This window comes from Rhinoderma darwinii, chromosome 9, assembly GCF_050947455.1.
Source record: "Rhinoderma darwinii isolate aRhiDar2 chromosome 9, aRhiDar2.hap1, whole genome shotgun sequence".
Taxonomy (NCBI): Eukaryota; Metazoa; Chordata; class Amphibia; order Anura; family Rhinodermatidae; genus Rhinoderma; species Rhinoderma darwinii.
This window is the reverse complement of record NC_134695.1, coordinates 42,433,523-42,458,860: the sequence shown is the minus strand read 5'-3', so window position 1 is coordinate 42,458,860 and position 25,338 is coordinate 42,433,523. Positions and strand designations below refer to the sequence as shown.

General features: G+C 45.8%; 2 protein-coding genes across 4 annotated transcripts in view; one reads left to right on the top strand and one right to left on the bottom strand.

Moving 5' to 3' along the window:
- Positions 1–4,429: 4,429 nt before the first annotated feature.
- HSDL1 (hydroxysteroid dehydrogenase like 1) lies at positions 4,430–11,469 on the bottom strand. Of its 3 annotated transcripts, none has more exons than XM_075837555.1 (5): positions 11,370–11,469; positions 9,374–9,606; positions 7,463–7,899; positions 5,450–5,665; positions 4,430–4,995 (listed from the first exon to the last, which is right to left on the bottom strand). In XM_075837555.1, the coding sequence occupies exons 2-5, from the start codon at positions 9,591–9,593 to the stop codon at positions 4,930–4,932; spliced, it is 939 nt and encodes a 312-aa protein (XP_075693670.1). In that variant the 5' UTR covers positions 9,594–9,606; positions 11,370–11,469; the 3' UTR covers positions 4,430–4,929. The 3 variants fall into 3 exon arrangements, with proteins under 3 accessions (XP_075693670.1, XP_075693671.1, XP_075693672.1); XM_075837556.1 differs by lacking the exon at positions 11,370–11,469 and adding an exon at positions 11,301–11,358; XM_075837557.1 differs by lacking the exons at positions 9,374–9,606; positions 11,370–11,469 and adding an exon at positions 8,218–8,344.
- An 831-nt stretch (positions 11,470–12,300) lies between these two features.
- Positions 12,301–25,338, top strand: part of LOC142660735 (5-hydroxytryptamine receptor 3A-like) — a 30,482-nt gene continuing 17,444 nt past the window's right edge. The window contains exons 1-6 of the mRNA XM_075837554.1: positions 12,301–12,614; positions 12,931–13,047; positions 14,062–14,171; positions 14,261–14,442; positions 14,523–14,674; positions 20,473–20,517. Of these exons, the coding sequence (XP_075693669.1) occupies positions 14,394–14,442; positions 14,523–14,674; positions 20,473–20,517 (246 nt within the window). The 5' untranslated portion in view covers positions 12,301–12,614; positions 12,931–13,047; positions 14,062–14,171; positions 14,261–14,393. The remainder of the gene's footprint in view (positions 12,615–12,930; positions 13,048–14,061; positions 14,172–14,260; positions 14,443–14,522; positions 14,675–20,472; positions 20,518–25,338) is intronic.

Below are 25,338 nucleotides of genomic sequence, written 5' to 3'. Positions count from 1 at the left end.
TCGAGGCGCATTTTCGGACGTAAATCGAGGCGTAAAACGCCCGAATTACGTCCGCAAATAAGCCGTGTGAACATACCCTAAGGGTATATTCACATGGCTTATTTACGGACGTAATGCGGGCGTTTTACGCCTCGAATTACGTCCGAAAATGCGCCTCGATAGCGTTGGCAAACATCTGCCCATTGAAACCAATGGGCTGACGTTTGTCTGTTCACACGAGGCGTATATTTACGCGTCGCTGTCAAAAGACGGCGCGTAAATAGACGCCCGCGCCAAAGAAGTGTCATGTCACTTCTTCAGACGTAAATGGAGCCGTTTTCCATGTACTCCATGGAAAACCAGCTCCAGTTACGTCCATTCAAGCGCCTGCACATGCCGTTACGGCTGAAATGACAGGGCTGTTTTCTCCTGGAAACAGCCCCGTAATTTCGGCCGTTACGGACGCTGCCGTGTGAACATACCCTAAGGGTAAGGCCACAAGGAACAGTACTGAATTGGCCACATCGCCACCATGTTCGGTGCGGCCGTCAAATAGCCTGTTAATGGCCACGCGCTATCGTGGGTAAAACGGCTCCTTTACTTGCAAAATAGTACGGTTAGAAAGGGTGTATTAATTAATGGACGCGTGATTTTGCAGGTAAATGGTCGTTTTACCCGCAGCAACATGAAGCCATTAATAGGGTATTTGACAGCCACGCCAAACATAGTGCCAATGCGGTTTTAGCTGCAATTCATGGTAAAACTGCATGCATTTTTGCCGTGATTTTTTATGCATATTTTTCAGTGCGGCCAGAAACGTCTCCTCTAAATGCACCCGGAGATTTGCTGGCTTAACCCTTCATGAGCATCTTATAGATGCCCCTTGTTTGAAGCGCAATAGTCCGCAACAGTGGCATCCTACACCAGGTTTACACTAGCGATACATTTCTGTACATTATAACAACAGTATATACGGGCATAACTGACTATAAGTTATGCCTTCCATCCTCCACTAAAAACAATGGAAAAATGTTCTGAACTGCACGCTTCTGCTAGTTTGAAGAAGTTTAAGGTCAGGTTCAAATACTGCGGAATTTCTGCTACGGAATTCTGTGCAGAAATTCCACAGCATTTACAGTAGCAGAGAAGTGAATGAGATTTTGAAAATCTCGTGCCACACTGACGAAATAAAATCGCAGAAAAATAGTGCGGAAAGTTTTCTGCAGTGCGACTTTCAAATCCGTAGAATGTCAACTTATGTTGCATATTGGTTGCGAAGATGCAGCGTGTTTCAATAGTGATCATAAACGCCATGTTAAAATACGCAAGTTGAGTTCTGTTGCATTTTGTACAGCGTTCAGACAGCGTAAACGCAGTAAAAACCGCAAGTGCACATTAAGTTTTCTACATTCAAATCTTCATACTAAGGCCGAATTCAGACTACCGTGTTAAAACAATGGCCGTCACATGGACGCATGTATTTCAATGGGGCCGTTCACACGGCTGTTGTTTTAACGGACCATGTGAAAGGTCCGTTGAACAATAGAACATGTTCGATTTTCTTCCGTTTTCACGGATCCCTCCATAGACTTAACTCCGAGTTTACACTCTTGTGTGAATCTGGCCTTAATCCGCAGGTAAAATGTATTTCTGTGACTGATTTACCTGTGTTTTTTTTGCGATTCAGCTGCAGATTTTCTGCATCGTATCCTGCCTGTGGGAACAAACCCTAAAGGATGCAGTCACACGTGATGTAAAAATATGCCACAAAATACACCATAGCAATTCTGCAGCGGAATTAGGGTATGTGCAGACAACCTCTTTTCAGACGTAATGGAGGCGTTTCACGCCTCGAATTACGCCTGAAAAGACGGCTCCAATTGCTTGCAACGGGTCTTACGATGTTCTGTGCAGACGAGCTGTCATTTTATGCGTCGCTGTCAAAATACGGCACGTAAAATTACGGCTCGTCAAAAGAAGTGCAGGACACTTCTTGGGACGTTTTTGGAGCCGTTTTCTCATAGACTATTGAAAACAGCTCCAAAAACGGCCGTAAAAACGCGAGTTGCTCAAAAAAACATCTGAAAATCAGGAGCGGTTTTGCCTTGAAAACAGCTCCGTATTTTCAGACGTTTTTTGTTAAGCGTGTGAACATATCCTTACTGTTGCAGATTTTGTGACAAATTTGCTGCGTATTTGTGTCGCGTCTTTCAGTGCAGAATTTCACATAGCATTGAAGTCTACTTCCACAGAGCAAAAATTAGAAACGAAAATTTAAACCATGTATGTGTTGCAGATTTTTTTTCCCCCAACTAGAATTACATGGTGTAAATTTCCACAACTCTTAGGGCTTGTCCACACGTAACGGAAATCGCTGCATATTTTCCGTCCGGAATTGCGAACGGAAAATACGCAGCGGAATACAGTAGCAGCAAAGTGGGTGAGATTTAACAAATCTTATCCACACGCTGCGGAAGAATTCATTCCAGAAATTCACATGCGATGCGCAATTTTATTATTGCTTCGGAAAGTGGACTGATTTCCTGCGTTTTTCTGGTTTACTACATAATTAGCTGCAGAATTTCTTACAGGGGGTGGAAATGACATCACAGGAAGAAGAAATATCACCATCACACAGTCCTTGAAAAAAACTAACAAAAATCTGCACTATTTTCCGCAGTAAAAAACGCATGAAATGGTGCAGATCTACCGCAGCGGATTGTCTGCTAGTTGATTCGTAAATGCTGCGGAAATGTTCCTGCAGCAAATCCGTTACGTGTGGACAAGCCCATAGAGGATCCTGCACCACTGGGTGGAAAACATAAGCGGTGCACAAAGAACATCAGTTATGCCAGTCATTATTGCATGGTAAATTACAGGGAAAATACATTCACTTCAAATAGCTGCTTTATTCAAATGTACTGGTAAAAACACACAAACACGAAGAGCAAAATACACTGTGAGGAACGTGAAATGTCAGTAAACACATTCAAATCCATTAAGTCTGTTTTTAGGCAAAATACTACAAACTATTCTAGAACTATGCGCCCCTTACTGAACACACGAGAAAGCTGGACACTTCATCCTAAGGGCTTGTCCACATGTAGCGCAATTGCTGCAAATTTTCTGCAGCCATTCTGTTACGTGTGGACAAGTCCTTATGCCTTGTGTCAATGTTACGGGAGGGGAGAAGGGCTGCTAATCCTGTCTTGAGTTTGAGACAAACCCTATGTATAAACTATAAAGATGTATACTTGATGACAGTGGCGCTTTACATAAGGACACCTATAACAAGTTCATTAGGTAGAGAATAATATTACTCTTGACATTTCACATTCATCATATTAGATAACAACTAGTAGAATATATTACATCTATTTAAAGAGGCTCTGTCACCAGTTTATAAATGCCCCATCTCCTACCTAATCTGATAAGCGCTGTAATATAGATAACAACAGTGTTTTCCAGCCCAGCTTGTCTCACTGCACAGCGTGATCTCGCGAGATCACGCTGTGACAGGACTTCCTCCCACAGGTCCTTCACCAGAGCGATGGAAGAGTCAACAGACATCGCCTCCAGCCGTGCCAGGACGTTTATCCGAATCTGCAGCGGTTGGAGGCGATGTCTGTTCAGTCTTCCATGACTTCGATGAAGAACCTGTGGGAGGAAGTCCCGTCACAGCGTGATCTCGCGAGAGGACGCTGTGCAGTGAAACAAGCTGGGCATGAATGGAGAGAAGTGTATGATGCTGATTGGTCAGCGTCATACACTTCTCTTTACAACGCCCACTTGGTAAAAAGTTAAAAAACGCCCAGTTGGTCATTAAAAACAAATTAGCATAAATCTAAAATTGCTCAAAAATGATCGTTTTTCAAAATAAAAAACACTGTTGTTATCTACATTACAGCGCCGATCAGATTATGTAGTATAATCTGGTGACAGAGCCTCTTTAAAGGGAACCTGTCACCAGCATTTCACCTATTGAACTTTACTTATCCCTCACTGGCTGCTGCTATAAAAAGTTCATTGCCATTATCCCCGCTCCTAAACTCCTCCTCCGACTGTAAATATCGGTCTGCAAACGTTTTGCGCCTTTTATCGTAATAATCCGGTGTCCCTTTGTGCGCACACACCAAAAGAGGACATCAATGCACAAGTGCTGGATTTTGTGTGCTGGGGGAAGGCGAGGAGCTGTCGATCAAAAGTAAGGAGGCGGGGAAAACTCGGAAAGACGTGAGGAATGAAGATATGACTCTTTCCAAACGAAGATTTGACTCTTTTCAAATGAAGATCTGACTCTTTTCTGCTCATTAGCATACGGTGTGGGAACACTAAAAAGCTAAATACTAAAGCTACAGAGCCGACTAAGAAGACAATTATAGGTTATATTGAAATGATTTTTCACCCACTACCACCGGGTATAGTCGGTTTAATAGGTGAAATGCTGGTGACAGGTTCCCTTTAAGATATACATTCTGTGTCTTCGTTCATTCGTCAGTGACATTTAATTAGTAGTATTATAAGTTAGTAGGGAAGATGGAAAATATAATGTCTACTTCTATTTTACAACATTGTAAATCTATATGTGAGGTCTTTAATTTACAATAACAAGAATTTGTAACTAATCCAGGAACCGGCACTAGTGGAAACACCACACTGAGGTCTTATTCACACGAACGCATGGTTTTCAATGGGGCCGCCCAGATGACCTTTGTTTCAAAAGGACCGTGTGAAGGGTCCGTTGAAAAATATAACCTGTCCTATTATCTTCCATTTTCACGGATCCCTCCATAGGCTCAAGTCTATGGGGATCCGTGAAAACGTAACCCGCACATGGGCACCTCAGACGTGAAAAACGTCACGTTTTTCACGTCCGAGTTTCCTCACGCTCGTGTGAACCTAGCCTAAGAGTAGAATACATCATCTGGGTCATGACGTCACATCCATTTATCACAGTTGAGAAAATCTTCCTATTGATCTACACAACCAGCCAGGGATCCATCGACATCCAAGGAGCTGTAAGAAATAGAGGAGAATCTTAATTAGCCACAGACAAACATGTCCATGATGTAAAGCGGAAGCCTTAAAGGCTAGGTACACTTTAAGGCAAATATATATATATATATATTTTTATTTTTTTTAAATAAATCAATGTTTTATTTAATTTTGAACAAATTTTGAATTGTTTTACTAAAAAAAAAAAAAAAAAAAAGTTTACTTTTTGAGCTACAGCTTCTATATATCCTGTATCTTGCCATCAAAGTCAAATCCCTCAGCTCAGCAGGACTGACGGCTTCGGTGACCGCTGGTCCTGCATGTCTGACACGCAGGATCCAGCTGTTATCGATCGCATCGGAGTTATGAATTTGGGAAATGAAAAAAAGTAACATCTAACATTTAGAACAATGTTAGAAGAAAACGTATATGTTCGGGCATAGCTATACATACGTTATATGTGATCATACATTACCTGCAATGAATGAGCCCAATATCCTGTGGTCCTGGTGGAGATCCCCAGTGTTCTCACTGCATGACGAGCATAGACTTCAGCCGATGGGGCAAACACTGGGAAGGTTCCGGAGGATGTATTCTTACTACCAACACACAAAGGAGTTAAACACTGCACAAATATTCCGCTGGAGGACACCTCACAATCTACTTGTCTGCTGAACGTTTCCAGATAAGCCTGGAGAGAGAGGGGAACACAACGTTAATAATACACCGTTCCTGAAACAGTTCAAAGAGGAGAAACTAATGCAGTGCCAAATTATTGGCTGGCACAATCTGATCTGATAAGGTCTATTGCAGGGCTGGACTGGCACACAAACCCCACGTACAATATCCATTGTGGAAAAATAGCGGTACACAATGTCCGGTGCGGTTGCTTTATTTGGTCACGCCCCTCCCTAAAATATGTAAACCGCACCATCAACACAAAAGGAAATGTAAGCGGAACATAGAAACACCTGATCATAGTCATGGACAGACATACACTCACTTCTTCAGTCAGGGACAAGTCTACGCTACCACTACACAAGCAGCAATACACACACGAATACTAGGGGTACACTGCAGAAAATGTCTGTAATTGCAACGGTCACGTGGGATGAAATGTCATCCCTGGAGGCCGGCAGCACAGAGACCAGGTGTGGGAGCAGTAAAGCATCACTAACTATGGTAGACCAAGGGAGGAGAGTACGATATATTAGGGCTTTTTTTTTTTCCTTATTCATTTTGCACCTCTGTGTCTACCACATGATCAGGACGACAGATATTTATACCCAGGAAGTAAATAATGAAGGTTTCCATTGTATAACAGCAAGCAGAGATCTTACAAACCGTACAAAATTGATACAGAAAGTATAATGGAAAATTGTATAACTTTTCATTATACAATCAATAACCTTTCAGGCTGTTTAAGGCGGAGGGAACAATTTCTCCTGCCTTAAAAGGTACAAACTCGCCCTCACTCCCACTAGTTGACTGTAAACAGTCAGCGGCCACTGAGTATATTCCAAAAATTTCCAATATATAAAAATATTATTTTTAGAAACTTTTTTTTTTTTTACACCAGCCACTGTTCGGGTATGTTCACACGGGTTATTTTCAGCCGTCTTTCGGGCTGTAAACGCCCCGAAAAACTAAAGCTGAACGCCTCCAAACATCTGCCTATTGATTTAAATGGGAAAACAGCGTTTCGTTCCGACGGGCCAGTTTTTAAAATCGTGTCATTCATTGTGTCATTGGAAAAACAGCTCCAAACACGGCCGCAAAAAACACACCAAAAACCGTTTGATGCTTAAAAAACGACTGAAAATCAGAGGCCATTTCATCAGCCATAATTATGTATTTGAACCTTTTTTTAAAGGGGTTGTCTGAAAGTTGAATAAATTAATCTGCCAGAAAGAAAAGTTGTAAAATAAAAATAAATCGAATATTTCTCACCTCTTAAATCCTCCGCCCCTTCAGCACCGATGCCCCAGTGCTATTGGTTTATTTTCCTTAAGCGATGACGTACCGCCCATCCACATGACTCCTGCAGCCAATCACTGTCCTGTGTGACTGCTGAGACAGGGACCACCGGAGCCTTGGTCCTAACGCGGCGGGGGATTTAACAGGTGAGTAATGTTTGATTTTTTTTATTTTATAAATTTCTCTCCTGCCAGATTATTTATTGAACTCTCGGATAATTTCACAGCTGACAGCAGACAAACATTTTGGGTCTGAGCCTCAGGACGAGAAAACTGGATGTCACTGACCTCTAGACCATATGATCATGTCATGATCAAACTTCAGACCTTTCCTGTAAGGACTATTTACACACAGCTATTTTTTTTTACCCTATTTACACAAAACAAGTACTATTTCATCTCTTTTATTCACATTGTACCAATACTGACCCTTTGTACAGAATGGAATATAAGTTCGATTACTCACAGCCCCCGGTATAAAAAAATACAGGTGACAACGTACAATATTTTACCTTCGAGGCCGTTGTTTGAGGGTCACTGCTGCCAACAGACCCAGATATCACATTGACAATGGCTCCTCGCTTCCTCTGTACCATTCCAGGAAGAACTATATGAGCCATCATTACCGCTGCGGCTATATTGACGTGAAGGATATCCCACAGCTGCTCTTCTGGAACCTCAGTAATACGCTGTGGATACTCATGAAACAATCCAGCATTATTAACAAGAATACCAACATCCAGATCCCTCAAGGATTCCCTAATAGAAAGATACACCTCATGACCCCGGCGGAAATCGACACTGATAAAGCTGGCGTTCACTCCATACGTTCCAGTGATGGCCTCTGAGATGCTGTGTAACTCCTCTCTCTTGCTGCAGATCAAGACGATGTTCATGCCACGCTTTGCTAGCTCTTCCGCATATGCTTTGCCAATGCTATTGGAGGCACCTAGAAGAACATAAAAAAAAACAAAAAACGTTTAGATAACCTCTTAGGTCAGGATCACACATACACACAGTTTTGATGCAGTTTTAGGCGCCATATTTTTTTTCGAGCCAAAGCCAGAAATGGATCCAAAATGAAGGAAAGGTATAAAAGAAAAGACCGACGCATCGCATTTCCTTTGAGTCCACTCCTGTATTTGGCTAAAAAAAACTGAACCAAAAACTGCATTAAAACTGTGTTTGTGTGATCTCGGCTTTAACCAGAGATTGGTGCAACCATAGACAGGCCTGTGAGGCATAAGATTACTTCTACCATAAATACCTTCCCAGCTGCGCCTCACAGTTTGAGAATCACTGAAGTCCACCAAACACTTGACAATAATCTGATCCAGTGGCATTAAAGGAGTTCAGTTATGCTATTAGGGGTGTGTCTGTCAACAAGCCGCCCTGACACTGTCCGTAGCTGATTGGACTGTGTCAGAGTGAAGACAACATGCCCATTGACATTTCAGGGACTTATTTACATATCGGGTGCCAAATATAAGGGCCCCGATATGTAAATAATGGAGGATAGGATTTTTTTTTTAAAGTGAGACAGTGTTTGTGAAGCCCTGACTATTACATGCTGCACACCAATGGGCAGGTGAAAGGTTCTCTTTAAGCCCCTATTACACGGGTCAATGACCGGGCAAATGAGCGTTCCTACGAACACTCATTCCCGATCATTGCCCCGTGTAATCGGGGCAACGATCAGTCAATGAATTGGCAAACGCTCATTCATTGGCTGATCTGCTTGTTTACGCAGCCAATAAAATGGTCGCTAGTCAGCAGCACATCTCCCTGTGTAAACATGAAGATGCGTTGCCGACATAATGGAATTGTATGGGGACGAACGAGCGCAGTAACAGTCGCTTGTCCCCATACATAACCGATCATTGGAGCAAACGAGCGCCGATGAACGACCGGTTCGTTTGATTGGCGCTCGTTTTTACAGCCCATATCGGCCCGTGTATTAGGACCCTTACACTGTAGTTGTGATAAAGACCTGAAATTAAAGGCCCTTTTACACAGAACAATGACTGGGCGATCGATCGCTTGTACAAACAAGTGTAAACTGGACAACGATCTGCCTACAAACAAGCAAACGCTTGTTTCTCAGCTGTTCGGATCTTTCATGCGACCCAAAAAATGGGTCGCTTGTGAGCAGCTCCGAATGTGCAGCAGACAAGATTCAAAATGTATCGGGACGAATGATCGTATTAACGAATGATCGCCTCATACATTCTGATCATTGCTCTGTTTAAAGAGAGCAAACGAGCGCCAATCGACATGCTGTATCGGCGCTCGTTTACTAGGCGAAAATCAGTTGAAGACGAGGCAGATAAGATTTTTTGCTTAGAAGTCAGATTTCACATATGTCTCCAACCATAGATCACGGTACCGGAGCTCCTGACATTTCACTCATGCCATCCACTTACCTGTCACAACCGCCCATTCTCCATACTGCTGGACCAGGTGTCTCTTGCTGAGCAGACATGGGGTAACATGGAGTCTGATCAGACTGTAACAATTATATAAGACGCAGAGACTTTTCCTAGCAGTGTACAGGGCACCAACCACAGCCAAAAACTCCAAATGGTTATGACAAGACCTGGCCACCTCTCTGTATAAAAGATGAAAGCTGTCAACCGCCGCCATGGAGCCTGCCAATCTAAAAATAGTGGGAAATTCAGTTTAAACAATTTTTTCAACCAAATCAGAGAATTCAACAGTTGCATCAACACGTTCAAGGACAAGTCACCGTATCTTACAGAGTTAGGGTATGTGCACACGATGAGAGGCTTTTACGTCTGAAAAGACAAACTGTTTTCAGGAGAAAACAGCTGCCTCGTTTCAGACGTAAATTCTGCTCCTCGCATTATGCGAGGCGTCTTTGACGTTTGTAATCTTGAGCTGTTCTTCATTGACTTCAAATTACGTCGCAAAGAAGTGTCCTGCACTTCTTTGCCGAGGCAGTCAATTTACGTGTCGTCGCAGCTGTCAAACGACGACGCGTAAATGACAGGTCGTCGGCACAGTACGTCGGCAAACCCATTCAAATGAATGGGCAGATGTTTGCCAACGTATTGTAGCCCTATTTTCAGATGTAAAACGAGGAATACGCCACGTTTACGTCTGAAAATAGGTCGTGTGAACCCAACCTTAGGCTGGATTCACACGATCATGTTCAGTCCGTAATTGACGGACGTATTTCGGCCGCAAGTACCGGACCGAACACAGTGCAGGGAGCCGGGCTCCTAGCATCATAGTTATGTACGATGCTAGGAGTCTCTGCCTCGCTGCAGGACAACTGTCCCGTACTGTAATCATGTTTTCAGTATGGGACAGTAGTTCCACGGAGAGGCAGGAACTCCTAGCGTCGTACATAACTATGATGCCAGGAGCCCGGCTCCCTGCACTGTGTTCAGTCCGGGACTTCCGGCAGAAATACGTTCCGTCCATTACGGATGTAACATGCTCGTGTGAACCCAGCCTGAAGCCGGATTCACATGGCCGTGTGATAAGGACTGTCGGCCGGATTTACCAGGGAGCCGGGCTTCTAGCATCATAGTTGACTGCGACATGTGAACACAGCCTTAGAAATGTCAAAACACAAGCAGAACAATCAGGGCTGCAATAACAACCAGACACTATAATGCCTTGCTCACACAGCGCAGATTTGTTGCAGATTTTGCATGCATTTTTTAATCCAAAACCAGAATTGGATCCAGGACAGCAGACCTATAGGGCTTTGCTTTATATATTCCTTTTGTTTAGGTTCCGCTCCTGGTTTTGGCTTGAAAAATACATGCAAAATCTCCGTGGAGACCACGCCCACTTCCCTTTCCAAATTTGGTGAGCGACGAGAAAAGCAGCAAATTTTACTGCAAATTTGTCAGGCTGCGATTTGCGACTTTTTTAGATTACAGTTTACGACAAAACCCAGCGTAAGCTCCATGATAAATGTGGCCCAATGTTTTAAGCGCTTCTGAGGGAAACTCATTCTGCCACACAATACGGTTCCGGGCGTCTCATGAGGCATAATGTTCTTTTGAAAATGAAAGCTGCCACATGATTGGTTGCTAAGTGAAACTCCTCCACTTTGTCCTAGTTACGATAGATCGTCCCTATAGATCTACAGTACACTTCATTAATACATTATCTTATGAATCGCAGCACATTGGGTAAGGCGCGGGGGGTTATAGTGCAAGGGAAAAGTGGAGTTGCCCATGGAAACCAATCAACTTCAGGCGCTCATTTTTAAAGGCCATTTGGTAAATGAAAGCAGAAACTTGATTGGTTGCTGAGGACGATTCCTCCACATTCCCTTTGCGCTAGTCTTGATAATTTTCTCCTAATACACACTCTACAATAATGCTCCAGTAATGACCAGACACGTGATCTACAACCACAACAAAGAGGAAATCTTCTCACCTGAAGTATCATCCGCCTCCGGACTCGTTTTAGGTATTGCCCGGTCACGTGATTCTAAAGACAGGCCGCTGATAGGCTAATGCATGACATGTGGGATGTGTCTCCATAGCAGCGTCTCTTCATGTTTCAGGTCCTTACTGCGCAATAGACGTCCGTACTTTATTGGTTGCACTGCTCGGAGAATACATTTTCACTCTAGTATCTATCATTAAGCTAATAGATGCCGGATAAAAAAATAATATTATGTGGACGATTGTGGCATGCTTACAAATGAAACCTTTTCCGCGTAGTTTATACACCTGATAGGACCTGTGGTGTTAGAAAGATCACGTGGTTGGGCAATAATCAAACCATGTGATACATTAACGCATTGATGGGCGGTGCCTAAAGTGTGACACTTCAGACAACTCCATAAACAGCAATTCCCCAATAAAATTTAATAATTACAATTGCTCCCTGTACATTGAGGCATTCAATTATAACTGTAAACTGCAGCCTGTATTCTGCTGATGGCTTATGCAGAGTCTCACAAAGCTGCAGGGTATTGCCGGAACGCACACACACTTTTTTTTTTTTAGGAAGGGGGGAATTATATATTTTTTTTCCGTTTTACAACTAATCCCCGTGTAAACCGCGCTGCGGACAAGATAAAAAATGTATGGGGACGAACATTCGTTCCTATACTTGCGATCATTGCTCCATGTAAATTGTGCAAACGAGCGCCAATCATCATGCTGTATTGTCGATCGGCGCTAGAATATCTGCCCGCCTAAAAGGACTTTTAGACAGATAAGTAAAATTAGACTGGCATTCGCTGAGTTACAATGTTTCCGTAAGTCCCATAGAAGTCAATGGCAGTTACGGAAACAGCATAGCTCGCATACTAAGCTGTTTCCATAACTGCCATTCACTACTATGGGACTTACAGAAACAGCATAGTTCATCGAGCTACGCTGTTGTCATCTTACATGATCCGGAATCACAAGCATCAGTGGGAACACAGAGCAGTAGAACAGGGTTTAGGGGGCCCCAGAGGTGGGACCCGCATCTATCTGACATTTATGGCATAACCCCTTTATCTTTGGGCCGCGCCGGTGGACAGTGCAGGCGGGCGGGTAAGCGGGCCCTTGTTTGTTTTTTTCGCTGGGCTTGTGAAGCAGGGCCCCGGTCCTCGGGAAGAAGAGGCACCCGAGGAGAAGAGAAGGCGCCCAGAGACTGAAGTGGAGGAAAAAGGACCTGGAAACGGTAAGTGCATAGGGGATCTTTTTTTCGGGGGGGGGGGGGGGGGTCTGGTCTGGGGTTCAAATTAATTTAGGGGTTTGATTGGGGGCATAAATTAATTTAGGGGTCTTGTCAGTGGTCTGAATTTTTGTAGGGGTTTTACTGGAAGTGTAAATAAATTTAGGGGTCTGGTTGGGGGTTTGAATTAATTTAGAAGTCTGGTCGGGAGACTAAATTAATTTAGGGGTCTGAATTCTTGTAGGAATCTGGCTGGGTGTCTGAATTAATTTAAGGATCTGGTCGGGGGTATAAATTCATTTTGTATCTGGTATCTACGCAGGTGACATGTGTGCGACGTATGAAGAGGAGGTGAAGAAGACTTCGTCACAGTGTGCCATGGCGGTGGAAGATCATTGAGTCTGCAGGAGTCAGAAGCAGCGGCCCGCACTGCAACTTGGTGAGTGACTGATGTGTGAATGCATATCCCCTGGCCCCACTCCCGCCTCTGTCACTTTCTGCAATCTTAGCCATCTACCCCTGCCCACAGAGCCCCTGCCACTGTCTCTCCCCCTTGTTCCCTGACAGAGCCCCTGCCCACCTACTGTCCCTGCTCATACACAGAGCCCCTGCCACCGTCTCTCCCCCTTGTTCTCTGATAGAGCCCCTGCCCACCTACTGTCCCTGCCCATACACAGAGCCACTGCCAGTTTGTGTCTCACCCCAGTTCCCCTCCCGCCATTTCCTGCTGACAACCCCCACATTGGTAATTGGGGGGCCCCGCCGCTTTGACTGTATGAGGCCCAGAAATTTCTGATGGCGGCTCTGACAACAACAGCAAAATGATAGATAGTGTGGGCTCACTGCAACTGGTAAAAGGGTTTGTACAAGTTGAGGAAGAAAAAAAAAGTCAACTTTCTTCCAAAAACAGCACCACACCTTGTGTCCGGCATTGCAACTCAATTCCATTCACTTTAATGGAGCTGAGCTGCAATATCAGACACAACCTGTGAACAGATGTGGTGCTGTTTTTGGAAGAAAGCAGCTCTTCGATACCCCATATTGATGTCGTCTAAATGACATGTTTGAAACTTTGCTGCAGTGCGTGGAATTGTGGAACGATCGATAAAAAACAGATGCTGGGTGGGAAACACTAATGGCCATCAATCATTACAGTGATTATAGGGGTTGTCACCCAGCTTGTTATAGATCCTGAAGGACATACATATTGTCATGCAGATTTACACTTGGTTCCTCTTGAATACTTACTGCTGTAAGTATCTGTCTTTACCGTGGTACCTATACTCATAAACCAGGATGAACACACCTACCAACGAGATGTTGACTGACAACCGCTAATGACGGCCATCATATAGGTCGTGAGAATTATAGAAATATCTGTACATTATTAGTCGATGTACCCACCCCTTGCTCCCTCTATCATTGTAATTTTGCCATTTTGCTCATGAACCAGGAGGATTAGGATGAACAGTGCCATAAATCACATCTGGATAGGAAGGGGATTGAAATATGCCACAGTTCATGGAATAAAGGGAGGACAGCTTTAAATCCAGCATGCCAATGGTGAGATGAATACAATTCTAGAAATAAAACATGTCATTGTCATAAAGTAAAAGTTTTTTGTTATTATTTTATATTTTCCCACATCTTAGAAGAGGCAGGGCTGATAACCAGGTGCCTCGAAAACAAGTTTATCTACATTTTGAGCAATCCATCAAGAGTTATTTCCTCCCAACCTTGTAAAATCAGGTCAAATCAGTAGAAATTTGCTTTCTAGAGCCCAACATGCATGTGTTTATCTCACCGCTATTGCTCGCAGTAGTCATCCTGACAGGTAAGTTAACTTTACATATCAATAATAGATGTCTGGACGGAGCGTTTACCTGTCCTTAGTCAGTTTCTTCTTGTGTCCAGGTGAAGGTTGTTGTGAGACGGACTGTAGTTTTCAGAAGCTGCTGATTTCATTGAATATGACCAGTCCGCCCCTTGATGAGCGTCCGGTCAGAGACTGGAGAAACGCCACTCTTGTATATCTGGATTTCACATTGTATTCCATCGTTAAACTGGTGAGAATATCTACCATGATTCAGATTGTGTCTGCTGTGATAATATTTCTGTACACGTAGGGTTGATGAACATAAATGAATATACAAGTAAATTGAAAAAACTGCACCGTGTGAATACACCCTAAGGCCTGGTTTACACGAGCGTGTGCGTTTTGCACACGCAAAAAACGTGGCATTTTGCGTGCGCAAAAGGCACTTAACAGCTCCGTGTGTCATCAGTGTATGATGCGCGGCTGCGTGATTTTCTCGCAGCCGCCATCATTATGACACTCCGTTTGGATGTTTGTAAACAGAAAAGCACGTGGTGCTTTTCTGTTTACATTCAGAGTTTGACAGCTGTTGCGCGAATCACGCAGTTCGCACGGAAGTGCTTCCGTGCGGCATGCGTGGTTTTCACGCACCCATTGACTTCAATGGGTGCCTGATGCGCGAACAGCGCACAAAGATAGGACATGTCGTGAGTTTTTTTCAGCGGACTCACGCTGAGCAAAACTCACGGACTGTCTGCATGCCCCCATAGACTAATATAGGTGCGTACGACACGCGTGAAAAGCACGCGCGTCGCACGCACGTATATCATGCTCGTGTAAACGAGGCCTAATGGGAAGATTTGCACCTCTTTCATGTTTTGAACCTGCTCCTGGTTTTAACTTACAAATACAGATGCAAAATACTGACCAGTGTAAAAGTGGCTTTAAAGGGGTTGTCCAGTTTGGGGGCTGCTTTTTATTCTCATGACCTATCCACAGGATAGGTCATCAGTATATGATCGGTGGGTGTCCGACATCTGGAATCCGCACCGATCAGATGTTCCAGCTGCCTTTGAAAACTGGAGCAAGTCCAATAAAATAAATCAGTGGGGCTGATTCCGACGCAGTTTCCGTGTCAAAATCAAAGCCATAAAACTCCAACACAAGAGGACAACCGAGGCACTTATATTTGCAGGTAATATTGTGAAGTTTCGGTGCTCTTTTGGCCATGTTCACAAAATGCCATTCACATGCTGCAGAAAAAAATCTTTTCCAGATTTGCTGCACATTTTACCTGTTGCAATGCAAAGGTTCATATCCAAATCTGCTGCAAAATCTGTTGCAAAGGCTGTCAATTAGGGTATATTCACACGGCTTATTTTCGGCCGTTTTTCGGGCCATAAACCTCCGAAAAACGGCCAAAAAATTTAAAGCAGAACGCCTCCAAACATCTGCCCATTGATTTCAATGGGAAATACGGTGTACTGTTCCGACGGGGTGTTTTTTATGCCTCGTTTTTTTAAAAAAACGGCACGTAAAAAGATGCCCGCGAAAAAGAATCGCATGTCACTTCTTGGGACGTTTTTGGAGCCGTTTTTCATTGCTTCTATAGAAAAACAGCTCCAAAAACGGCCATAAAAAAACGCTGCGAAAAACGCGAAAACAGCTCCGTATTTTCAGACGTTTTTGATTTTGTGTGTGCAGAAACCCTAAGAGAGAGCACCCAAAAGCAGTATAAATAAGCAATGCGGTAAAGGTCAGCAGCAAAGAGAGGCAGACTGTTGCCACATTCCCCACCGCGGGCGGGCATACTCCAGTATCTGTCCAGTTGCAGTCATAAGATGTATGACATCACCTAAAATGAAAGTGGGTAGAAAAAACAACACAAAAGATAGGATGGGGAAGAGAGGACATCAGCTCACTAGAGTGCGGTATGTAGAAGATGAAAGGAAAGTGATCCAATGAGACCACATGGTTATGTAACGGGTGGAGGCCTCTGGAGACTGGGCAATGAGATCTTCCATCATCTGCATCAAGGCAATCTCTTGAAACCAGTCATCCAGGGTCGAGTGGGTCTGTTGATTTCCACTTACGTGGGATGACTGATTCATAGTTGCCAACGTTTGACATTTTTTTCTAGGGACACTTAGGGTGTGGCGTCTTTGCTGGGTGTGTCGTATGGGGCGTGGCTTATCTGGTGGATGAGGCTAGTGGGCGTGGCTTTCTTTCCAGAATTTCTGCATACAAATAAACGAACAAACATTTGGGCACTAGTTCGTTGACAACTACAATGGTGGCCACTATCTTTCTGGTTATCTGGTTATTTACAGGCAGGTGATGTCTCACTTTATCACTAGGGCTAGGCGATATGTGCTGACCACTACTGGCAGCATAAAAACCAGCATAGATAGTGCCACATTCAGTGCCCCTTGCAGATGGTGCTCCACACTGCCCCCAGTAGATATTCCCACACACTGCTCCCTGTAGATAATGCCACACACTGCTCCCTGTAGATAATGTCACACACTGCTCCCTGTAGATAGTGCCACACACTGCTCCCTGTAGATAGTGCCACACACTGCTCCCTGTAGTTAATGTCACACACTGTTCCCTGTAGATAGTGCCACACACACCCATGTAGATAGTGCCACAAAATGCTCCCTGTAGATATTGCCACACACTGCTTCCTGTAGATAATGTCACATGGGCTCCCTGTGGATAGTGCCACATGGGCCCCCTGTGGATAGTACCACATGGCCCCCCTGTAGATAGTGCCACACGGCCCCCTGTAGATAGTGCCACAGTTCCCTCTGTATATAGTGCCACACGGCCCCCTGTAGATAATGCCACACACACCACTGTAGATAGAGCCAAACAAACCCCCTGTAGATGATGCCACACAGCCCCCCATGTAGATGATGCCACACAGCCCTCCTGTAGGTGATGCCACACAGCCCCCTGTAGATGATGCCACGCAGCCCCCTGTAGATGATGCCATGCAGCCCCCTGTAGATGATGCCACACACTCCCCCTGTAGATGATGCCACACACTCCCCCTGTAAATGATGCCACACACTTCCCCTGTAAATGATGCTACACACACCCCCTTGTAGATGATGCCACACACTCCCCCTTGTAGATGATGCCACACACTCCCCCTTGTAGATGATGCCACACACTCCCCCTTGTAGATGATGCCACACACTCCCCCTGTAGATGAAGCCACACACTCCCCCTGTAGATGATGCCACACACTCCCCAACGTAGATGATGCCACACACTCCCACCTGTAGATGATGCCACATAATCCCCCTGTATATAATGCCACATACTCCACACTGTCTATAGAGCCAAACTCTAAGAGGGGAATCCACAGCAAGAACGTTGCGGATGCTCTGGTCGGGGATTTCCTCTCCTGGAGGAGCCCTTGACGTCACTGTTCTTATATGGACAGCGACGCCAAGGGCTCCTTCAGTACCGGAATTCCCAGCCTGAGCGGTCGGCAATGCTCTGGCCGGGGATTCCAGCGCTCCAGGAGGAGCCCCTGACTTCACTGTCCATATATGGATAGTGACATCATAATTGGCTCCCTCTATGAGCAGAATCCTTGGCCAGCAATGCTCTCTGGCTGGGGATTCCGCTCCAGGAGGAGTGAATGGCAGAGCAGGAAGCAGTTCCTGAGGACGCATATTCAATTGAATGTGGCAGTTGCCAAGACACGTATCGGGACAGTAATTTGCCGATATAGTCTCTGTAAATTCGGTACAGTCCTGGCAAATTCGGGACTGTTGGCAGCTATGCTGATTTGGCAGCCTGCAGAAGATGTTTAGAGAGCATTCGATTCAGTTTTTGCTGCAGCTTTTAATTCTGTTTATGCGCCAAACACAGGAGTGGATACAAAAGAGAGCAGACATATCAGTCTGTTTTTTGTACTTTTTCTTCCATATTTATCCACCTCTGACTTTGGCTAAAAAAAACTGTATTAAAAACTGCATATGTGATTTCAACCTTACACGGGCAGATAAACCGCACATAACGAGCGCCAATTGATGATATAGGAAGTAATTCGGCGCTCGTTCAGTTTCATTTTCATGTAGCAATGATCAAGAGGCGGTTCATATGAACAATCATTCATGCGATTGAGTGTTTGAACCCCCCTCATTAGTTTTCATTAAGGGTATGTTTACATGCTTACTAAAAAACGGAAACAGGGAAAACAGCTCCGGATTTTCACCTGTTTTTTGCGGCGTTTTTTACAGCCGTTTAAGGAGCTATTTTTCTATGGAGTCATTGAAAAACAGCTCCAGATGTGACATGCACTTCTTTTCGCTGGCATTTTTTTTATGAGGCCATTTTTCAAATTAGCCGCGTAAAAAAAACGCTCCGTCGGAACAGAACGCCGTTTTTCCCATTGAAATCAATGGGCAGATGTTTGGAGGCGAAAAACGGCCAAAAATAAGCCGTGTGAACATACCCTTACAGTTTTCATTATTATTGCCGATAAACGATCATTTTTAGGCCTGCAGAAAAGATGCGATCAACAACCACAAACAAGCGTTTTATCATTTGTCGTTTGATTGGTGGGCATGTTTACACCGGGCAATAATACGAAAAGAACATTCATACATGCTTACGGTACGAACGTTGGTACATATGAACTGTCGTTATGTAAAAGGCTTTAAAGGGAATGTGTTGCCAGCAAAACATGTTTTTTTTTTTTCAGTTAAACAATTAGTGTGTAGGTGATTAAACATTGTTCTAATTTTTTTTATTTTTTTCACGAGTCAGGAAATATTATAAATTAATTCTAATTTATAATATTTCCCATTGCTGGTCACTAGATGGAGCTATTCCCAAAATTGCAGCATTGCAAAATTGGGTAAAAAGCCCTCGCTCTAGTGAGCTCTCAGCATCCCCCCCTCCTTTATCCTGGCTAGTGCCGGGATAAACGAGGGGTTTGAACGGTCTAACCTCCTACACTGTGTGTCGCCATTTTTTGAGCTAACACACAGTGTAGTAGGTTTACATACACTAGTAAACACACACAAACACGAACATACATTGAAATCTCTTACCTGCTCCTGCCGCCTCGGCTCCCTCCGGCCCGTCCGCTCCGTCTGCTGGATTCAATTTATAATATTTCCCAGCACTGGTCACTAGATGGAGCAATTCCCAAAATTGCAGCATTGCATGTGGTAAAGCAACCACATTGCTTTATGCTGCAAAATTGGGAAAAAATCCCTCGCTCTAGTGAGCTCTCAGAATCCCCCCCTCCTTTATCCTGGCTAGTGCTGGGAGAAACGAGGGGTTTGAACGGTCTAACCTCCTACACTGTGTGTCGCCATTTTTTGAGCTAACACACAGTGTAGAAGGTTTACATACACTAGTAAAACACACTGAAACACGAACATACATAGAAATCACTTACCTGCTCCAGTCGCCGCCGCTCCCTCCGGTCCGTCCGCTTCGTCTGCTGCCGCTGCTCCATGTGCACAAGTCCGGAAGCCGCGACCGGAAGTAGTAATCTTACTGCCCGGCCGCTACTTCCGGTCCACAGGAAAATGGCGCCGGACGGCGCGCATTTCAAATCGGACTGTGTGGGAGCGGCGCATGCGCCGTTCCCACACACACGGCGTACACCATAGTGGATGGAACGGGCCCCGTTCGCAGTCCCTATGGGACTGGAGCTGCCGTATTCCATGTTTGTATTTCTTTCGTTAATCGACACATACAGAAATGGAAAAAAAAATGGCAGCCCCCATAGGGAAGAAAAAGTGTAAAAATAGAAAAAAGTAACACAAACACACAAATAAATATAAACGTTTTTAATAAAACCCTAACATAAAACTGATATAAAAAAAAAAAAATGTTGGTGACACTGTTCCTTTAACTCATGCAGATTATACAGTGGTTTTACAAGGATTTTTATTTTTAAACTATTAGTGCATTCCTTTAAAGTTTTAAAATGCAGAAATATTTTATTTTAGTTTTATTATTGAATAAAATAAGCAAGATTTTATTTAATGGATCACATCTTGTTCCTTCCAGGATATGAATGAGCAAAGCATTATCTCATACATATGGTTCTCTATGGTAAGTTCACCACTCTCAATCTCAATGACTATCAGAACTAATATAGATATATACAGTATATACATATCTGCAATCCAATCGGCAATGTGCGCTCAACATAAGATTCAACACCTTCACCACTCCTGATAAGACGTAGATCTGGAAGTCACAATTTTATGTATAAAGTGCAAATACCCTGCCATTACTGGCCATGATCAGGGGACTGTAGAGTGCGTACACTCCTACCGGGGGGAAGTGGCTTCACCTACTCACCTTCCCCATTAATGGCCATACCTTTTTCCAAACCCCCTGTCCCTCTAATAAGACTCAGACACTTGTGTTGGATAAATTTGGCCACAGCAGCCATTTTATTTACAAACAAACATCAAGAACACCAATTTACAAATAATAATAACAATGGAAGGGGAGTCCTTGGAGCTACAAAAGTCTGTCACGAAACAGCCCACCTGCATAGTATTTTTCTCCCAGCCGTCACCCTACTGGCTCAGGGGCACCGTTATACCTGCAGTTGGCTGACCTCAACCGCAACCACTCCCCGGGACACCACCCAGCGGGAGCCCAAATTGACCACTCCTCGGGACACCACCCAGCAGGAGCCCAAATTGACCACTCCTCGGGACACCACCCAGCAGGAGCCCAAATTGAGCAGACTACCAACCATAATAAATTGGGGAGGGACCATGCCCCCTATGAATCCCCCCCCCCCACAGTAATTTACCACCAACTCCAAGGACCCCCAATCCGCCATACAACTGCTGCGACATTGCAAAACTGTTCCACAGCATCCTCCGGTACCTGCGGAAAAACAAAAACAACGAGCAACAAAGCGAAATACCAAAATAGTCACACAGATGAACACATCATTTTGGGAGGGAGGGTGGGACAAGCTTCCCTGTGCTGTTACTAAAGATGGCGACGCCTTTCCCTCTCCTACCCTTAAGTAAACTGACCTCGCCCCCCCTCACATCCGCCCCCTCCTAACCACACCCCTAACTCCTTAACTCCTTCCCTTCCTAACATCCCTGATCATGGTGGCCTCCCCCTATGGCATTCTGCCGGGTCCAGCCTGTACTTGATCAGGGGACTGTAGAGTGCGTACACTCCTACCGGGGGGAAGTGGCTTCACCTACTCACCTTCCCCATTAATGGCCATACCTTTTTCCAAACCCCCTGTCCCTCTAATAAGACTCAGACACTTGTGTTGGATAAATTTGGCCACAGCAGCCATTTTATTTACAAACAAACATCAAGAACACCAATTTACAAATAATAATAACAATGGAAGGGGAGTCCTTGGAGCTACAAAAGTCTGTCACGAAACAGCCCACCTGCATAGTATTTTTCTCCCAGCCGTCACCCTACTGGCTCAGGGGCACCGTTATACCTGCAGTTGGCTGACCTCAACCGCAACCACTCCCCGGGACACCACCCAGCGGGAGCCCAAATTGACCACTCCTCGGGACACCACCCAGCAGGAGCCCAAATTGACCACTCCTCGGGACACCACCCAGCAGGAGCCCAAATTGAGCAGACTACCAACCATAATAAATTGGGGAGGGACCATACCCCCTATGAATCCCCCCCCCCACAGTAATTTACCACCAACTCCAAGGACCCCCAATCCGCCACACGAACATACTTAGACACCTTTAAGTATGCGAGCCCCCACCCAACGAGAGGGCCCTTTCGATACCTTCCTGCAGGCGCAGAGTCCACAGGTCGATCCCCACGGCCATCAGGTACACACCATCACCTAGCCAATAATTACCCTGGCCATCCTCGAAGTCATAATGACGCACGAAGACCCCCCCGTTTCTCACCACGAAACCCGAAACTGCCCGTCTAACCTTAACCCTGGCTTTATTCAACCGCTGCACCGATCTAGCATGCCGCCAAACCTTCCGCGGGACAATCTCTGACCACACCACCTCAATAGCCGGGAAAACGGACCATAACCTGAGTAGATCGTATTTTATATCCCTGATCAATTCCCGAAAAGGACGACTACCCAAATCGTTACCCCCGGCATGCAACACCAAGACATCCGGGGCCCTGTCCATCAGCGCAAACCGATGCACGTCCGGCAACACCCGACTCCACAGCATCCCCCTACTCCCCAGCCACCGCACGACTACATCCTCCCGCCGAAAACCCAACTGCCGCCCGTCTGGACGAACATCCGCCCGCTCCGCCCCCCAATGAACGTAGGAATGCCCGACGATCCACACCAATCGCCCCGCTGGTCCTGAAAAATAAAACCACTGATTAACAAAACGAGTAAGGATGCAAGCGAAACATGGAGGAGGAGAGAAAAACGATGAGGGGACCTGGAGGGAGTGTAAAGAAGGAGGGATTACGACTGGACTATCATATAAACTGAGGGCGCACATACAGCTGGAAGCGGCGGGAATCCCATCGACCTATCTGCTTTACCACTTCCTCACCCAACCCCCATGCCACCGCCTCCGTCGCTGCCCCAATCCGAAAAGAATGGGGGGAAAACAACGCCTCCTCCAGTCCCAACTTCCGCAGACACCTACGAAAAACCCACGTAAACTGATACCGGGACATAAAGGACCCATCCTCATGACACAACAACTGTCCCCTACGCACCGTTGAGACCACTCTGAACCCCGCAAAGCAGGCGACTGGGCACATCCTGACCCCCTTGGCCACCCCCAACACCACTCTCTTACCCCGACCCCCTTGATCCGTCTTAGACCGCCGGATCCAGAATTCCACACTCCGATCCGTTACCAACACATCTTCCATTCTCAACCCCCCAGGTCTCCTTGTGCTGGGAGCCACCAGCTCCCTGACCCTCAGGGCCCCAAAAAATGCCCACGAGAATGCCAACCTATACAGGGTCACCTCGTAGCTGGAAAAACAAATGTCACACAACACCCCCCACAACTGTTCCAACAACATAAACGACACAGGGCGCCGCCGATCCGGCAACATCCTCCCTCTCCTGTACCCCCTCAGGGCCTGGCCAACCAAAAAACTTTTTGTAACATCTGTGTACCCCCGGACCTTAAAACCAAAAGCCAGGGCTGCCACAAAACGATTTACCTTGGACACTGACCAGCCCGCGATAGAGACTTGCCCCAGAAAGACTAACAACGCCACCACCCGATCATCATCCGTCACTACACCCTCCAGAACTGCCAACCAACTCTCCCACTCCCGCCACGCCGAATCATAAGCAGCCCAAGTACCCTGCGTAAGCGAAGCCTGAATCAAACCTCCTGCGGCTCGTAACCCAGCCCCCACAACCATTCCGGGCAAGCGATCCCGTCCTCCTCCGCGTCCGGAGCCACCATCCTGAACCGCTCCCACTGCAAGCGAGAAAGAGAATCTGCGATGTCATTTTTGATCCCTGGCACATGAACCGCCACAACCCAAGCGTTCAAAGACAAGCAACGTAAAACCAGGTGCCTCAACAGCCGGACGACCGGGGGGGATGACGCTGACACGTTGTTAATAGCCCCCACCACGCCCAAGTTGTCACAATGGAACCGTACCTTGCTGTCCCGAAACCTCTCACTCCAAATTTCCACCGCCACTACTATGGGAAACAGCTCTAGGAATGCCAGGTTCTTCACCAAACCCAACTCCGCCCATTCCTCAGGCCACCGCGCCGCGCACCACTGACCCTTGCAGTAAGCCCCAAATCCCACGCCCCCCGCAGCATCTGTAAACAGCTCCCAATCTACGCTGTCAACCACCGGGGCCATGATCAAGGACCTCCCATTATAACGATGCAAAAACTCAAACCAAACTGCCAAATCTGCCCTCAGCGCCTGTGTCAGACGAATGAAATGATGAGGGGCTGTCACCCCAGCCGTCGCTCCCGACAGCCGCCTGCTGAAAATCCGGCCCATGGGCATAATCCTGCAAGCAAAGTTAAGCTTACCCAAAAATGACTGTAATGCACGTAACGTGATCTTACGCAAATGTCTAGCCCGGTCCACCTCCGCCCGTAACGCTACCAATTTATCTTGCGGGAGCCGACACTCCATCCTCAAAGAATCAATGGTGATTCCTAAAAAGACCAGACAGGAGCTAGGTCCTTCCGTTTTGTCCTGGGCCAAAGGCACACCGAACCTCTTTGCCACCCACTCTATCATGTTCAACAACGTAGTACCAACCGAAGACCCGCCTGGACCAACACACAGGAAATCATCCAAGTAATGTATGACCGACGAGACCCCCGCAACATCGCAAACCACCCACTCCAGGAAAGAACTAAAAGCCTCAAAATAGGCACAGGAAATAGAACACCCCATAGGGAGGCAGCGATCCACAAAATAAGCCCCGTCCCAATAACATTCTAACAGCCGTATGCTGTCAGGATGCACAGGGAGGAGGCGAAAGGCCGACTCAATATCCGTTTTTGCCATTAATGCACCCACACCATAGCGGCGCACCCACGCAACTGCCGCATCAAACGACGTGTAAGCCACCGAGCAAAGTTCTGGAGAAATCCCATCATTAACCGATCGCCCCCTCGGGTAAGATAAATGATGTATGAGCCTAAACTTATTCGGCTCCTTCTTAGGCACCACCCCCAGTGGTGACACCACCAGCTCCGGTAAAGGGCAACTCTCAAACGGACCTGCCATGCGCCCCAACTCCACCTCCTTCCGCAACTTATCCCCTACTACCCCTGGATACTGCAACGCTGAACGCAAACTACGCAAGGTAAACGGCACCTTGTGAGCAGGGGCAGGGTTCCGGAAACCAACCCGAAAACCATCCAACAACAAACTTGCCCTGGACCTATCAGGGTACCTATTTAGAAAGGGCTCCATGTCTTCC

Coding starts and splice junctions, on each gene's coding strand:
- HSDL1 (XM_075837555.1), bottom strand. CDS start 9,593: ATGGCGGCGGTTGACAGCTTTCATCTTTTATACAGAGAGGTGGCCAGG. Junction 7,900..9,373: donor AGAATGGGCGGTTGTGACAG/GTAAGTGGATGG, acceptor ATGTTCTTCTAG/GTGCCTCCAATAGCATTGGC. Junction 4,996..5,449: donor ATTGGGCTCATTCATTGCAG/GTAATGTATGAT, acceptor TATTTCTTACAG/CTCCTTGGATGTCGATGGAT.